General features: G+C 32.6%; 2 protein-coding genes across 6 annotated transcripts; both read left to right on the plus strand.

The window, feature by feature from the left end:
- Positions 1-566: 566 nt before the first annotated feature.
- LOC118445439 (choline/ethanolamine transporter flvcr2a) lies at positions 567-9,427 on the plus strand. Of its 4 annotated transcripts, XM_085664465.1 has the most exons (11): positions 574-1,603; positions 1,743-3,879; positions 4,660-4,829; positions 5,320-5,541; positions 6,069-6,293; positions 7,763-7,904; positions 7,983-8,188; positions 8,263-8,366; positions 8,452-8,562; positions 8,649-8,754; positions 8,906-9,423. In XM_085664465.1, the coding sequence occupies exons 3-11, from the start codon at positions 4,770-4,772 to the stop codon at positions 9,059-9,061; spliced, it is 1,332 nt and encodes a 443-aa protein (XP_085520591.1). In that variant the 5' UTR covers positions 574-1,603; positions 1,743-3,879; positions 4,660-4,769; the 3' UTR covers positions 9,062-9,423. The 4 variants fall into 4 exon arrangements, with proteins under 4 accessions (XP_035730821.2, XP_035730822.2, XP_035730825.2 ...); XM_035874929.2 differs by lacking the exons at positions 1,743-3,879; positions 4,660-4,829 and having other exon boundaries at positions 568-1,334; positions 1,406-1,603; positions 8,906-9,427; XM_035874932.2 differs by lacking the exon at positions 1,743-3,879 and having other exon boundaries at positions 573-1,603; positions 8,906-9,424.
- Positions 9,428-10,561: 1,134 nt separating this feature from the next.
- LOC118445431 (uncharacterized) lies at positions 10,562-17,960 on the plus strand. Of its 2 annotated transcripts, none has more exons than XM_085664464.1 (12): positions 10,562-11,209; positions 11,483-11,671; positions 11,808-12,064; positions 12,162-12,333; positions 12,424-12,605; positions 12,675-12,911; positions 12,993-13,095; positions 14,518-14,580; positions 14,844-14,938; positions 15,052-15,193; positions 15,268-16,059; positions 16,906-17,960. In XM_085664464.1, the coding sequence occupies exons 1-11, from the start codon at positions 11,116-11,118 to the stop codon at positions 16,035-16,037; spliced, it is 2,304 nt and encodes a 767-aa protein (XP_085520590.1). In that variant the 5' UTR covers positions 10,562-11,115; the 3' UTR covers positions 16,038-16,059; positions 16,906-17,960. The 2 variants fall into 2 exon arrangements, with proteins under 2 accessions (XP_085520590.1, XP_035730798.2); XM_035874905.2 differs by having other exon boundaries at positions 10,580-11,209; positions 14,509-14,580.
- Positions 17,961-18,097: the final 137 nt, after the last annotated feature.

Raw genomic sequence — 18,097 nt, forward strand, 5'->3', positions numbered from 1 at the left:
GAGTCTGAATGGTAAGGCTCTGTGCTTACACAAAAGTTACTTACATAATCGTAATGGCGATACGAGAGATTGCGTGACAAATATTTAAATAGATGATAAGAATGGTTTATAAAAATTTAATAATAATACAATAATAATAAAATTGGACCAAATGTTAAGACATTCGTCGTATAAATATATTGTTAATTATTTTCACTGTCGTCACATCACATACGTCGTAATATATATAATGAATGTTCTCTCGCGTATATCCAGTTGCCAATATTAAGGTGTTCCTCTTATATGTCATCAAGTCGATAATCACTTTTTCTACCTTATCATACAAAGATACCCATTTATCGATACCAAGAAAACAAACATTCGTATTTAACGTTTTCATTCGTCCTTATATCGGGAACGATTTAATAATCAAACGTAATAATATATCGTTAATATACAATAATATACTTATTATCTCTGTCTATCTCTGAGAGACAATATAAGAAATTGTGTAGGTTGATCAAACTGAATCGTTTAGTATAATGTGATACGTTCGGGATAAATAATAATCATCGGCATTTATTATACGATCAACATCATACAAAGTATTTATCTAAAATAGAAGATGATGAATCAAAGAGTAACTAGTCTCGACGATAATGTATTAGCTTTTCCAAACGCATCGCAAGTTAGATTTATATTTCAAGTTGGATACGTTGCGCTCGCATTAACTTTTTTATTTCCATTATCGTGACATACGTATCTTCGAACGGTTGTTCGGTGTTTGCTCAGTAAATACACAAGTCTTCGAACACTTTTTCTCTCGTTCATAGTTTTATTTATTTATTCTTCAATCGAAACATATTTTACTCGTAAATAAATATATTCGATAATTAAAGTGATCTATCAAGAATCTTCGATCTTCTTCGTCTTCCAGTATCGTGCCCGTACTTTATACGTTTACATGTAAAAAATGTTTTAAACGTTCTAATCGTCCAAATGCATTATCGTACAAAATGGAGACGAAACGTACGTCTTTGTGCATTAACATAAAGTGAAAATGATAAAATCCTCGATAAATTGTTTTTATGATTTTTAATATCGTTCAATTTATTAATATTATTTTTCAACCGTCCAAAATGGAACGTGGTATATAGTATTTATAGATTAAAATTATTAAAAAAATAAATAAAAGAAAAACTATCTCAAATGCAAACATTTATTATATAATTATCATGGTCTCACGTGACCGACAACTTTAAATACCGATGTCAGTCGATTAATTTCGTCTCATATAGCAAAGTCGTAGGAGTACGTCAGTTTTAAATTTTGGAGATTTCTCATCGTTTATCGACGTAATACGATTTATTATCTCGACATTTACTAAACGTCCGACAACATTTATAATTTGATTGCCTCGATATAGGACCTTAGATCCGAGGTTAAACGGCGATTAAGAAGCGTTCGGTGTCGTACAATCGAAGGATTTGACGGTACTAATAAAATTATCATACATAAGTACGTACCTACGTACGTAGAACAAAAGATGGATGAAATTCAGAATTGTATCGAGCAGAGAACTGAGCTCATTCCTTCCACGCACGATCTTCCGTCACATCGTCAGGTAAATCGATTTATTTAACTTTAATAACAAGCTGCCTTAACATATCGTTCTTTCACGTTTAACACGAAAACAAGAATTACTTTTCGTAGACATAAATTTCAAATATATATGAGACGATTAAACATATATAAATTTACAGCCGCGTCTGGATATAATTAAATGAGTAAATTCGACCCGCCTATTTTGTTCTCACTATCCAATATGAATTACTCATTATCCGATATTTGTCTTCTCCAAATTGGTATATCCGGTCAAGTATAGCAATTTTCTACAAAAAAAGATCAACGATCGATCGATCGATCGATCGATCGATTATTTCAAAAAGAAACAAAAGGATAAGTTTATATTATGAATTATCCAGATTACATTTTGTTACGCAATATAGAGATGAATTTCTATGGAAAATAAAAAAACGTAAATATTGTAGCACACGCATCATGCACAAATTTTAATCTAACTAGATGGAATAAACGAGGACGGAATAAACACTTTTGAAATGTCATATCTCTTACGTATATGTGCATTGTTTCAATGGCTGATCCAAACGTGATATTGTGTACTCTGCTATACATGGGATAATCGAATGTCGTATAAAGATTTTTTTTATCCCTTTTAACGATAATCTTAAATTGCTGATGAAAATTGTTAATGAAAAATAAGGTTCTTTTCAATATTATAAATCGACGAATTTTTGGTAAAAATCTTGATCTTATAATTACGTAAATACATATTTAATCGCGCATATATTTAGCAACATGTTCCAGTTGATTATTTCATGGAATAAATGATTCATCGAGTGTCCATCGATGATCCGAAAATTTGCATTTGTCTTTTTCCACGTACGCATTTTATTAAGCGATATCAAAAGATGATATATCGAAGATAATCGATAGGTGGTATGGCTGAGATAAGATATATCAATCTTGTGTATAGAAAAAAATGTTATATCACAAATGCAATTTTATAATTGTGTATGTATATAATCGCTGTACTCCCAATTGTAGTTATCATTTGCATCTTATCCCCTTTCTCCTTTTATTTTCTTTATCTTTAATGTTGCTTTCAATGCACAGAATTCCCTCCGTCCTCGTCGATCGGTGCCGCGCGCGAAATCATTCTGCGCAGAGTCGAGGCGCGTGCGCTGAGAAATGAGAAGCTTGTGTACGTATATATGTACGTGGATTATGTGTCGTACCACATGCACGTTGAAAGTGCAACGTAGTCCTACTACACGATGGACATACACTACGTGTCCAGAATCGTGAGAGAGAAGAGTCGGCGTGTGAACACGCGAGCGTAAGCGTCTCCTACTCGTAGCGCCGAATCTCTTCGTATAGCTATTTGATTTAGTTTATGTCTAATCTTCGGTGGACGCGCACCTATTCTTGGCTGTGCTTTCACTTTTCCTATCTCTCACTTTTTCTCTCTCTCTCTCTCTCTCTCTCTCTCTCTCTCTCTCTCTCTCGCTCGCTCCATATCTCTTCCTTTTAATTTCTTATCCTTTAATCCTCATCAGGATATACTCTTCGACAAACGATAGAGAAAGAGAAACATAAGAATCGAATTTCGACCGTGCTAAACAGGGAGAGAGAGAGAGAGAGAGAGAGAGAGCTGGCAAAACAACCCTCTCACGTCTTGCTCCGCTTTCCACGATTTTCGCGAACAACGAGGCTGATCGATATCATCGGGTTAAAAGGGAAGGTTCTCGTCACCGTGAACCACGTTACATCTGGGAATTTTAATCTTATTAATGTTTCTTCCTGACATCTCTTTAATTCGCTTATTCGTCGAGAAAGAGGGTGCGCGAAATTCAAAAGGAAAGATTTTCGTATTTTTCGATCCTCCAGTCGTAAGCTTCGAAAAAAAGCAAAGAGCAAGTTCAAAGTCGAAAGACATTGGTTGATCTCTCTGTGGTCTCCCCCTTCCAGTCTTCTCTCTCACTCTCTCCACGGCAATGCACACGAGTGAGAGAAAGAAAAAACCCCTGTGTTTGTGCTGACGCGATGCCGTTAACCACGTGTGACTTATGAGAACGGAGATCTATTCCAAAAGATAGTTCGATTTTTGGATCAATCGTGAATTGATCAATGCATCAATCGTGAATTGATTTAGTGATAAATAATAAGGATAAAGGATTCCTTAGAACGATCGAAGAAACGAAGAATCAATGAAATCGATCAACGTGACGTGACGTGAAGGAAAGAAAATAAATAAGAGAGATCTCTAAATCGAGTATCTCTATTAAATCGGCGGTTAGTTATTTATCATCGAACGGGGTAAGCATAATTAATGAACAATCGCATGAACTATTAATTGTTATCGATGCCGTTCCGTCTTCGATTATTATTTTCGTTTAATCCTTGACCTTAAGACCTTCCGAACTTTTTCACGGCGATCTAAAATTTGCAGAGGGACAACTCGCGTTTAATACGTAGCTATATTTAGAGATATTGTTTCGTTCACGAATGAAATCAATTTTGATCAAAGTATAAGTATTATTGATGAGTAAACATTTAATCGGGAAGAAGTGATATTGGATATCGTGAAAAAAGAAAGCATTAATTGAGAGATGTAATCTCGCTCTAATATCGTCGCTTTGTTCTCAACTAGATCTTTATAATATCTATATCTGCTTTTTAATGAAATACTAACAAATACTTAACGATCGATTTTCCAATCTCTTACATATAATTGAGCGCAAATTCGTATATATAATGGAGTCGCGCAATTAGTCTACTTCTTTTAGAATACTCGAGTGTTTTCTCGCGCATTCATTCTTTGACCTTCATTCTTGAACCTTCAAGACATAGCTTATTTACGTTAATTTCATCGGTGTTCCTTCTAAAAATAATAACTTTTTTGGTAGAACGTCGAATTAAAAGAAATTATTGATCGTGCGTAACAACAATGACTCGAAAAGTTATTCGGCATTAATTAAATATTCGCGCTAACGAGTTTTCGAAAATATCTTATTGAATGTCCATATCTTATTTTCTTTTACGGCAATCTTCGTCGAGATATCTTTCATTTTCAGAACGGAATATTTCATATTTTAGGATTTACGAGTGGAAATTAAAGAAGACTGGAGAAACGAATCGATTGATTTACAGTTATTTACGATTTTTCTTGATTTCGGACGGCAAATCAAATACAAAGATTGATCGTAATGCCAAAAATGTCACCGGATTATGTTAAAGCCATCGAGGGTGGCGTACATCCAACGCAGGTGAAAATGCACTATACGAGGATAAATTAACGATCGTCGATGCATGATATAAGATTCGAAAATTACATTTTCTTTCAAACTATTCTTCTTTCTCTTTTTCTTTTTCTTTTTCTTTCTTTCCTACCTCGTATTTTATAGGGAAAACTTACAATATTTATAATACGTTTCGAACTTTATTGCAAACATTTCTCTCAAGGCTATCATATTTCATTGATATAGAGAAGTAAACTTATTTACTTTGAAGCAATATCTTCCTGATGAGTTTTTCGTCGCATACTTCTTTAAGAATAGAACCAAAAAAGAAGCTTATTCGCATCGTTCATTCATATCGCAATTTTTTACTTTATCTCTGAACAGCCTGAAAGTATCACGTATTCACTCGTCTAAATGAAAATGTCCATGTCATTTGGAAATAAAAATGAACTTTATATATATATATATATATATATATATATATATATATGTTAATTCGTATCTTTTATTCTTTCAGACTATAGAAACAAAAATCTTCGCGAGAAGATGGCTGATCTTGATGATCTTCGTAATATACAGTGCCAGCAACGCAATGCAATGGATTCAATACAGTATTATCGCGAACATAGTCGAACGTTATTACAAAGTTTCAAGTTTTCTAGTGGATATGACGAGCATGATATATATGATAACGTACATTCCATTCATATTTCCAGCTAGTTATCTTCTCGATAAATTCGTAAGTACGGCATTTTTTATCGATCGTTATTTAAAAATAATTAACAAAAAAAGAGAAAAGAAAAGAAAAGAAAGAAAAAGAAAGTTCCACTCGAATAGAGTTTATATCTTGTCGATAGGCGAAATACTCGATGATACTCTGTGTAACTTTGGTTAGTTATAATATCACAGCATTTAATAAGAATAAACGAAACTGACGAGCATGATTTTATTCGATCCAAGGCTAATTAAGCAGACTTCTTTAATAGGACTTATCAAAAGATAAATAAGCTTTTAGACTTTATTATTGTTGCTCGATTAGTTTCTTTTTTCTTTCTTTTTTTTTTTTTATTTTCTTTTTATTTGTAAAGTCATTTACGTCCGATTCGAATGGTAATATTTTTAAAGTTTGAGAAACAGCTGTTCGGAAAATGTAATTGACCTCGTTCTATAATACTATGAACGCCCGGCGTGATAAATACGTTAGCGCTTAATCGAACCTTCCAATTTAATAATTTTTGTAAATTTTTATTAAATCTTCTTTGACAGGGACTCCGATTTGCCGTTATAGTTGGAGCAGTCGGAACGGCGCTCGGTGCATGGATAAAAGTTTTTAGTGTTTCACCAGATCTATTTTGGCTTACTTTTATTGGTCACACGTTGGTCGCCGTTAGCCAAACTTTCGTTCTATCCGTTCCTGCTCGATTAGCAGCTGTTTGGTTCGGTCCCGACCAAGTTAGTAGCGCCTGTAGCATCGGCGTTTTTGGAAATCAGGTATATTTGACATGGTTTATTTGACTTTATTTTTTTCTTTCAAGCCAGTCGAGATTTAAAATTATCGAAATATGATATAATTGTTTACTTTGTTCGATTTGCACTAAACCAAGATATTAGGAACAAATATTTGTTTTCATATAAAGCTCGTTTTATCGTATCGTTTATTTTTATATCTACAAAAGTATGCATGTCGGGAACGATAATAGTAGAAATCTATATGGAATCCGATGGATCAACGTAGTACGTAAGCTTGGCGATAGAACAAAGTATAGGAAAGATTTAATATCAATCGTAAATTTTTCCACTCTCGATTGATTTTACGAAATACGATGTAGCGATTGAAATCTTAGATAGATCAAGATGATATCCTGGATTCGATGTTACGCGAAAGAAAAAATTTAAATTATTTGATTTTGAATTTAAAACGTAGATATCAATAAAAAAGAATTCATCGATCTAATGGAATAATAATGCATCGTAATTTAACTAGTAATATTATCTGGATTTCTTCGATATAATCAATATCGAATCTCAAGTATCCACGATGTAGTTTCTAGACATTTATGTCTATTTGTCCGTTTTCATTACCAACAAACGGAAATACTAGTTTACTCGAGAGTCGTGAATAATTTATGTGACGATATCACAAGTATATTAGACGAAGATAATACCACGTTAAATCACGAGGACAGACTGGTCCTTGAAACATCTATTATTCGACTATTATCATTATTTCAAGAAAGGGACGCGATCATTATTCTTTTCAGCCCATCATGACAGTAATTCAGAGACCGGAACCGATTAAAGGTTACGAGAAGTCAGACGGGTCTCGTTAATCGTTTAAACCAGAAAGAATGTCCTAACTTTACATAGATTCTAAATACGTAAGGATAACGTTAATTAAAATTTTCTTGATAGCAGATACGTATATATAATTCAAGTGCCAAGCGAGAAGAGAACTTCTCTTTTCTTTGACATTTCCCGTAAGTACGAAAAATGTCAATGAGGTCAAGTAGGAATACGTTGGTACTTTGAAGTTTCGAGCGGCTCGTTGAACGATCAAACGGATTTTTGATCGTAATTAATTGATGCCAGTGGCCGCACGCAATTCCGCGGCTCATCGTAATAATGAAACGCTTTCGCATCATCCACATATACTTTGAACAAACTCGATTGCACTTCGCAAGTGCGTACGTATATTCGTGTGCGAAAATGATGTCGTCTGTGCGTATTATAATTCGAGGCTAGGGTCCGAACCCCTCTGTGCAATGAATCGTGGGTGCAGAGTTTGGCTAGCTTTCCCACATAATCATTTGACAATTTAAATCTCGTGCTAACAACTTGTAATTCATTTTAGGGGATATTTTAACGTTGTTATATAAAAAACAACGTAAGAATCCTTACTATTAAATTACTATTCAATTAATATATCCTGTTTATTGCTATGATCGTTCTTATGTTCGCAGTTGGGTATAGCCATAGGTTTTCTATTTCCACCGATCTTAGTACCAAACAGCGATGATATTGCCGTAGTCGCGCATGGCCTTCAAATCATGTTCTACATCGTTGCAGCCCTCACGTCTATCATATTAGTATTAATATTTCTCTGTGAGTAATTTTAGAATTGATTCGATTAAGAAATCTTCCAATGAAAATATTTATTATTTAATGCGTATTTTCTTCTAGTCTTTAAAGCGCAACCACCCCTTCCTCCCAGTCCGGCGCAAGCCGTACAAAGAGAGAACGATACGCCAGAAGATTTTATACAATCCATTAAGAGGCTCTTCACCAATGTGGGATACCTGTTGCTTTTATTCAGCTATGGTATAAACGTCGGGATATTCTACGCGATCAGTACACTTCTCAATCAAATCATTTTAGAATATTTCCCGGTAAGTCCGATAGCTATGCAACGAATCCATCTATGCGAATCCATTCGCAATGATCCTTTCTTTATTTGCCTCAGGGACACGAAACAGATGCTGGTAGAATCGGCTTGACCATCGTATGTGCCGGAATGTTGGGTTCGGTAATCTGTGGTATCGCGTTAGATAAAACGCATAAGTTCAAGTGTGTATAGATATTACGGATTGTTTGTCTCATATATAACGAAAGAAAGGTACTAAATTGTCAACGACGATTCCCATATTCGCAGAGAGACGACTCTTGGAATTTATTTCTTCTCCTTCCTGGGTATGATCGTTTTCACGTTTACTCTGGACATCGGTCGGATATACGTCGTTTACATTACATCCGCTTTACTTGGGTATGCTAAGAATTTAACGACGATAATTCTCTTCCAAATAAAAATACCATCGAGAAAAAGACCAAAATAATGATTTATTTGTGCAGATTTTTCATGACCGGTTATTTACCGGTAGGTTTCGAGCTCGCTGCTGAATTAACCTATCCAGAACCAGAAGGAACGTCCGCAGGATTGCTCAACGCCACTACACAGGTATACAATGATTTCATTATCTTATGACTTCTTTCTTCTTCTTTTTTTAATAAATTCTTCGATAGGTTTTTGCTTGTCCATCGGTGATGCCAATTAGGTCGATGTCGAATCAATTTGATCGATGTAAATAACGAAGAAATAATTATTTTAGGTATTAGGTATAGTCTTCACGATCCTCTATGGTTATCTGATCAAACTAGTGAGCGATTTATGGGCTAATATAGTTTTATGCATCGCCCTAGCCATTGGAGCCTTTCTCACAACGATAATACCCAACGATCTTAGAAGACAGAACGCTAAATTCTAAAATACATAACGAAAGTACAAATGTAGGCCGTAAACTGGGCGTCGAGAGATATTATTTTTTTGAAGCTTAAACAACGGTGACCTTTCCATACTGTTGCATACGTGTTTTATTTAATACGATCTATCGTTCATCGGAAAGCGTACTCGCAATCGTCGTCCTCGACTTTAATAGAATATTAAATATCATAACGATAATGAGATTTGCGTCACGACCAAATATTTTTATTGAATATAATCTAACAATAAGTAGAAAGTAAGAAACGTTGATCCCTGAATTCGTAGATGAATATTTTTTTCAGCAAGATATATATATATAAAATATAAATATATACATAAAATATATACAATATATATATATATATATATATATATATATATATATATATATATATTTTTCTAGATGGATTGACAGAAAAAGATAAAATTGCAGGACAATAGATACAATAATAATAAAAATAATATAAAAAGAATATTTTTAGTACGTAGAATCGTAGATATAGGATATTATGATGCTGTGCATCGAACACCGTAATTATATTTTGTGTATGATTAAAGAAAATGGAATTAGAATTAAATTAAGGTGTACCTTATCTTCGTTTTTACTTTCTATTGAAAGAGAATGATAAAGAGAAGTGTCAATATCGTATATAGAGTTCCTAGAAAAAGTGATAAATCAGATGTCATATATATATATACATACATACATACACATATATAAGATATCACATATTTTAACTCGCATCTTTCTATTTAGCAAAACTTGATAAAATATTTTTAAAATGAATATTTTGTTTGATACTTACTCCATAATACCTGAACGTTACGTTCATAGTACCAATTTATTTGTCTTCCATCGTATTTTATTGTACGTCATTTATGTGCTAATATGAGTAATGAATCGTTATCTTCTATTTCGTAAGCTATAATACATTTATAGAGCATCATTATACGATAAAACCACTATTGAATTGTACAAGTGTTTATATTATTTCGTTTGGTCAGTAGAACTAAAACGAACGAATGAATCGTTTAAATTTTTGTCGTTCTTGTATTTGTGAAAAAGTAAATAAAACGATAGTGAAAAATTATATCAATTAAAATTGGGTCTATTTTTTTGTCAATCAGAAAAAGAATCAAGGGAAGATATATAACCTCTTAGAAGAAACATATACGTTAATATCCATCAAAGTGACTATAATGGAATAAAATAAAAAATATTTCAAGTACAAAATATTGATAATAAAAGTTAATTGTTCAAAATCTATAATTTAAACGTAAAAGGTTTCGTTTTGTAAAATCATACTGATTGGTCTATTTGTCTCACGTGATTTAAATTATCCAATACAATGTTAGAAATCGACAAATCGTAACTCTATCTTTGGTAAAAATTTCCATGGTATCATTGATTTCATACATTTCTCCTGTATTACTTAATTATGTAGTTTCAATTCAAACATGAATATTCATTATTTAAAAATTCGTAAAAAATAAAAAGCATTTTTACTAGAATAACCCTGAACGAATCAGAAGATGTAATAAAAATTTGACAAGTTGGCAACAGTGTTCGGGACGCCTTATGGCTGTATTATAACAGAATATATATTAGTCGTTGAAATATTTATAATAATTTTGAAAAAAGCCATACGTAATTTTTGAACAATTCAATAAAATTATACGTAACTTTTTTTTACGCCGTTATCAATAGTAAACAATAATTTGTTACCGCTCTATCAAATATATTCGTTCCTTTGGAATCATCAACAATAACTTTCGCGCATGGAATGTACTTTGTGCTACAATCCTTTAGTGTTCCGAATAATTTAGATATTCGGTCAATAGAGTAAAACACTTGAAAAATTAAAATCAATTTTCACGCAATCGTGATGTAATAAGAATGTCTACATAGGAGCAATGCGCGCGCGCGCGCGCACTCGCGTATGTAGGATATACGCATGTAGTTTATACGTATGTAGCAATAATCCAATGTTGGATTTTTTTGCAACGATTAGTGGAATGCTATATAACCAAAATAGATAAAATTGTTAAATATTACGGATGAAAATGAGTGGCGACATGTTTGAAGGGAAAGATTATCCAACACAATGGGCGTTAAATCCTTCAGCATATCAAAATATGAGTAATGATCAAGGTAGGCTAACAAATGAAATTTTCATTCCTAATTATCATGCCTTGAGTCAAAAGTGCAGTTTTGATATTAAATTTGTATATACATATGAATTATTTGTTCTGTCACTATACTATCTGTAATCTCAAATATTTTATAAGTTCAAGAATAATATTGTTTATTTTATTTTCTCTAATATATGGTACCATTATGTTAAATCTGTTATATTCATTTTGAGTTTTACTTACTTTTGTAATCAATGGCAATAATGAAATAATGAATTATATGTTACCGTAGTTGATTGGGCTGCATTAGCTCAGCAATGGATAAAAATGAAAGAAACGGTTGTTCCACCTGCTCCACCACCGCCATCAATCGATTCCCTTTGTCCAGGGAATGATAGTAGCGGTGAAGCACCTATGGATATGGATACCAAAGAAGACGATATCCCACCAGCACCACCAGCTCCCACAATTAGTGGTTCTGGTAATTTAACGATACATATACATATACATATGTATATATATATATATATATATATATATACATATATATATATATATACATATACATATGTATATATATATATACATATATATATGAAAAAACTTAACGTCATTAGATGCTTGGGCTCAATGGAGTCAATGGGGACATTGGAATACTTCTAACTCTAGTACTGGAACTTGGGAGTGGACCGGTGTTCCACCTCCTGGAGTTACTATAGGTCCTGATGGAAAACCAGTAGGAGTACCTACATTACCCATCATTCCACCTGGCCCAACGATATCGACTACAGAATTTAATGTACCACCTCCAGTAACGCCGTCATTGTATTCTTATAATTCTGCACCTCCGTCTGCACAACCTTATAATCAACAAGTTAGTATATCTTGATGGAAAAGAAAAATAATAATAATAAAAGAATTTTTTTAAACTTTACAACCATATAATACCTATAAAAAATATTTAATCTTAGGTCAATAATTTCTGGTCTGGCGAATCTTCAACTGCAGTGCCTTCTCAGCCGTTACTTTATATGAAGGGTATTAGGCATACAAATCGAATACCACATATGAGACCTATTGATGCAGTAAGATGTAGAAACAATAGGGAAAAAACACCAGAAGAAGATACAACCACTACTATTGGTAAATATAGAGGAATTTTCAAAATTCCTCTATATAATATTTTAAGATATAATAAAAAGCATGATTCCAATAAATATAATCACTTCATAGATGCAGCAAAACGTCGTCAATTGCCTGCATGGATTAGAGAAGGATTAGAAAAAATGGAAAGGGAAAAGCAAAAAGCAGTAGAACGAGAGAGACAAGAAATATTAAGAAAACAGGAAATAGAAGCTCGTAAAAAGGCCGAGGATGAGGCTCGTTTAGTTCTTAATCCTTCGAAAAGTAAATTTGTAAGTATACGATAAAGTAATAAAATTTTTATATAGATGTTTGATTAAAAGTTGATATTCTAATTTTAGGATTCAGATTCGGAAAAAGAAGGAGATCAAGAATTCGAGACAAGTTCGACCGAACAAAATATTAACAAAAAGAATTACGAACGTACGCCAGATGTTATTCTTCGTCCAAGAAAGTCGCGTTTTCGAGATGCTGATTCACCTGAGCCAAGTATAGCCGCTGATAATAGTCCAACGCCTGTTTCTTGTAGTATACCTGTTATTGTCAAACGATCGCAAGAGGAAATTTTGCAGGATGTGGTAAATAATTGAACGTCACCTTTTTTCTTTTTGAACGTACTATGAGTCATATACAAATTTACAGCTAATTTTGTGCCATAGATGTTGAAAGTTCGAAGATCTCTAACAGAAATTCTTTTGGAAGTAACAAATGAAGAAATTGGGGTAGTATGCAGAGAGGTTTGGAATCGCGCACGTGCCAAAGGTACTCCAGATACACATGATAACACTAACATAACGAAACTTCATATTTTTCCTCGTCAATATATAATACTTAATTTACATGAATTTTGTGCCATATCATGGAGAGCATTATCGGCCCCATTGTATAATGCAATATTTACAACATTAAACAAAGATTTTTTAATCCATAGGCTTAATTATTTGACAGTTGCAGGACATCTGATTTTCTTTTCCAGGAGTATTCCAGTGTGTTACTTCTATATTAGTTTATTGTGATTGTATAGGTTAGGTTAAACATTATACGTTAACAGAATGCCATACGTACAATTTTTTCATTAAATTCAGAAAAAAAAATCACGGAATTTTGAGAAGCAATGTGTTATAAAATATGCTTATACTATAGTATATATTATTTTATCGTGTTCCAACACGTCCTGACATAAACATATTATGCTGGTCGAATATGTGATCGATGAAGTGTAGAGAAGTTCGTAATAGAAAAATAATAATAAAAATAAAACTCTATCTGATGATATATTATTATGTATCAAAGATAAGAGTTTAGTTGTACGCTTCTTCCATAAAACTAATGGAGAGTACATAAAGACGTATGAAAAGATGTATCAAAATATATTTGTATATGCGCGATAAGTAGCGCACGATTAATTTCGTACGATTACTTTCACACGAAAATTGAACAGGTGGGGTCGTACAATACGTTTGACATATTAGCTTGGAAGTTCATAAATTTCATGTTTCATACATAAGTACTGTCACTGTCACATTTACTCTTATGAAAAATTCATTTTTTTATTCTTCTATTAGTAATAATGATTCATCAATACGACTTACTAAATTACAGCATGTTACATGTTATAATATATATATTTATATATATATATATATATGATTAAATGACACTGACTTATCATTCTCAATGAAATATTAATTGCAAAAGAATGTTTCAATTATACTTATTTCATGGAACTTAACGTAAATATTTTTATTCGAACTTTATTAAAAATATCTTCTATAATAATGATCTTAAATCTAATAACATGCTGTAATTAATAGAGATTTTAATAATTTTTATTATTATTAAAGTGCAATATAAGAGCGTGCGCGTGCACGCTTATGTATAGGTATATTACATCCTTATTAGTTGATACCTGTAAACTTAAGATATTGTAAAATAATATCTTATTAATCTAAACTTATGAAAAATCTCAATTTTGATAGTTTAATGAGATAATAAGAATAAAAAAGCTTTTTCAGCTATGTGAGGAATAGAGTTGTCTCTCTCCTTACAAAACGCTGAGCAGCGTTTATTTACAATATGTCTTTCTTGTGGGGTTGGGTGGGTGGGTGGGGGGGAGGGATGGTATCCGCAAAGTAACTCTTAGCGATTGATTACTAAATGCGTGTGTATTGTAAGCCCCTGCAGGAGAGCACTCAGTCGCATCCTTCAACAACACGGCCCCTCTTGCTCAGATCACTCGAAAACTTGGTAAGTTATATATATATTTATGATCTTCCACGTGCTGTGTTTCCCTAAGGATGGTTGTAGAAACAGTCGCTTGAAAAAGTTACTGTTTGTGCAATGTTGCACTTTCAATATTTACTGACAGATTGCAAAATGAAGATGTCTCTCAGGACATTTTATAATGAAATAGCAGGAGCAAATTTATTGGTTCAACGTATGTTCTTTCACGTTTAAGGATCAATGTGAGAATTTTAAAATGGATTTAACTAAATATTTGTGTGTCATAGGTCTGGGCATCTACGGCGACAGTAATAGCGAATCCGAGGAAGAACAGAATGAGCAAGAACAACTTCAAAACAATGATAGTGATGAAGAACTGATGGTATTTAATATGTATTTTAAATCGTAAAGGTTTCGGTGATAGAAAATAAAAGAAAAGGAAGGGAAAGAAGAGACTAAAACAACAGTCTATATTTTATATTAATCGTTTTACAGGAAACTTTGAGACGTCGGCAGCAGGCATTCAAAAAGACAGAGAAGGAGATAGAAGCACGTCTTGCGGCAGAAGAGGAAAACGAAGATCAATACAATGTACAACAGGATAATCATATTGGTAATACTAGCTGCAGAGATACAGGTATGTATTGAAAATAATAAAACTAAAAGAGATTATTGCATTATCAAGTATAACTCCATAACATCACACTTTAGTTGATGAGAAAGAAACGGTAAATATTCAAAGAGCAGCATCTGAAAGTTTGTCGAGTGACGGACAAAGTCCACGAGAAGTAAATGCCTCTGCGGATGTGATAAAAGCCGGTACTCCTTCAGCATCAGTTAATTCTGAATCTAGTAATTCTGAATCTACGAGCTCTGATACAAGTCATAATTCGACAAAGAAGAACAAAAAATTAAGTAAAAAAAGCGATCGAGATCAAAGGAAACGAAAGTCTAAAAGTAGAAGTAAATCAAGAAGCAAGAAATCGAGATCCCGTTCATCGGAACGTACGCGAAAACGCTCGTCGAGATCGAGATCGGTAAAGTCCCGTAAGGGACGGCGTTCAAGGTCGAGCAATTACAGGTCCAGTAGAAAGCGCAGATCGAAATCACGAAATCGAAAGCGATTAAGATCTCGATCCAGAAGCTGCCGAAGATCTAGGTCTCTGTCAGGATCAAGAAAATGGTCCCGATCGCGTTCTAACGGAAAAAAGAAGTCTCATTCGCATTCCAGAGAAAGAAGAAGTCGATCACGTTCGATAAGGCGTAGCAGATCGCGTATAAGGGTTAAACGAAAGTCCTCTTCAAGAAACAGAGAAAGATCACGATCCCGTTCGCGAGATCGTCACAGATCGCGATCTTATGTTTCTAGAAGTAGAAGGAGAAGTCAATCTAGATCTAGGGATCGTAGAAGGTCGCAATCAAAGTCGCATCAATGGAACACTCGTGATGGTAAGAAGTCATCGCATCGATTCAGGAATTGAGCCTGTTCAACTTCAAGCAAAGGTTGTATATACATTCATATTTATATCGTGAACAGATTCATACAGAAAGCTATTTATTTTATTTTTATGCTCAAAAGACAAAAACGTACAAAACAATTTATCCATCCTGTTATTATTTGGCTCTCTGTATCGATTTGTGTCTATCTAATACATAACATTTTATCGATATTCAGATGTATTTTCAATTTAACATAAATTTATACTAACAATAAGTATTAAAAAATAATAGTATGTGTTATGGCCATACAACACAACATCTCTCAAAGATTGCATTAACGCAATAGCCAGACATTTTATCGTGCTAAAAAGAGTTAAATTTATACGATTGCATTGATCAAACTTACATTGGACATCAGTAGGAGTATTACGTGCTCCATACAAATTTTTCGTTTTGAAAGTGATGCGAAATTCTAAAAGTTGATTATTATTGCGCGCTAATATTAATTATAAATGCTGGATTTTTCCAAAAAATAATACATGTCTTACATCTTTATTATCACTTTCAAAATCTACGTTTTATACATACATACATACATACATACATACATACATACATACACACACATATATATATGTATGTATGTGTATATATATATATATATATATATATATTTATTTACTTATTTATTTATTTATTTATTTATTTATTTATTCATATTTATATTATGAAGTGTAATATCAATATCTCTTTTTCTAATCTGAAAGATATTTTCAAAGAGAAATTTCTCTTCTTCGTCTTTCCTTATTTTCTATTATTATTTAATACAATGCTAATACTATATAAATTAAGTGTATGCATGCTATAAGAATATTGGCAGGATCCCCTAGAAATGTTATTTTGTTTCAGCATTTTCCACTGGCTTCCAGTTGGCTTCAATATGTCATTCTGCCTCAGTCCATCAGTGTATACTACCATGGTAGTTCTTTCGTTTTAAATATATCACGTTCAGTCTCTCCCGAAGTGTATAAGAAGGTATGATATAATAAAGAATAACATTTTCTTTTCAAATAAATGTGTTATGACTCGAGGAAATGTCATTATATCCTTGGAAATTGGTGCATGTATAGAATTGTTTAAAATATTTTAATATAATTTCATGTAAAAAGTAAGAAATGTTTAAACGATCGAATGGACGTTACATTAAGTTTATTGGTCGTAACCACGATCGTTTTTGTACTGTATAATTATTTAGTACCTGTAATAATCCGCAAATAGATTTAATGAAATTATGGTGTATCGAGAGAAAGATATTAACAAACATTATGGACATCATAAATTTTTATAAACGCTTTAAAAATAAAACATAAAACAAAAATAATAATAATAATAATAATAATAATAATAATAATAATAATAATATAATAATAGGATAAACATAAACGAGCAGAGAAAAATATGAAAGTAGATCGATTTAAAGATGCTGACGAATATCGTTGTTACATCGAGGCCATTATTCTATTAGATATTGTAAACTACATTGATCAGTGAATTACTACACAGTCTAAAATATATCACTTTCTTAATTGTTCAATATTGAAACGATAAAAAAAATAAAAAATACCAAAATTATTATATCAATGGTTACACATGCCACAACTCGCTTATATCTTAAACATTTATTGTGTAATATAAGATGTTTCAAACGTACAACTAATTCTTTTCTTAATAGCGATATTTCAGTAAAGAAGCTTTTTAGAACCTCATCTTTACACGCACTCTTTTTTTTTGTTTTTTTTTTTGTTTTTGTTTGTTTAATATTTATTGTATTTTTCTTCCTCAATTTCCTTCCAATTTTACTCTAATTTTCTCGTTGTGAAGACTAAAAACAGAGGGCAGCCTGTATTTAAGCATTTTATGAAGCAAAAACGATGTGTAGTCATTATATTACAAATAAACGAAAATGTTCATTTATCTTTAGTAGCCCGTATTGCCTTGCAAAGTTCTATCCACGGATGTCCATAAGAACTGCAAATGTCGCAAACGTTAGACGAACTTGCGGATGGTTGACTAGCCAAGTGATGAGTCGTGCTTTGCGAAG

Source organism: Vespa mandarinia, unplaced genomic scaffold, assembly GCF_050613455.1.
Source record: "Vespa mandarinia isolate Hongniang unplaced genomic scaffold, ASM5061345v1 scaffold_59, whole genome shotgun sequence".
NCBI classification, from domain to species: domain Eukaryota; kingdom Metazoa; phylum Arthropoda; class Insecta; order Hymenoptera; family Vespidae; genus Vespa; species Vespa mandarinia.

Bases quoted from the DNA above. Each gene is read 5' to 3' on its own strand.
- LOC118445439 (XM_035874928.2), top strand. From the start codon at position 1,526: ATGGATGAAATTCAGAATTGTATCGAGCAGAGAACTGAGCTCATTCCT. The intron at 8,189-8,262 runs GTAAGTCCGATA...TATTTGCCTCAG, and splicing joins TCATTTTAGAATATTTCCCG to GGACACGAAACAGATGCTGG. The intron at 8,755-8,905 runs GTATACAATGAT...TAATTATTTTAG, and splicing joins TGCTCAACGCCACTACACAG to GTATTAGGTATAGTCTTCAC.
- LOC118445431 (XM_035874905.2), top strand. From the start codon at position 11,116: ATGAAAATGAGTGGCGACATGTTTGAAGGGAAAGATTATCCAACACAA. The intron at 12,334-12,423 runs GTAAATATAGAG...ATCACTTCATAG, and splicing joins AGATACAACCACTACTATTG to ATGCAGCAAAACGTCGTCAA. The intron at 12,606-12,674 runs GTAAGTATACGA...TTCTAATTTTAG, and splicing joins ATCCTTCGAAAAGTAAATTT to GATTCAGATTCGGAAAAAGA.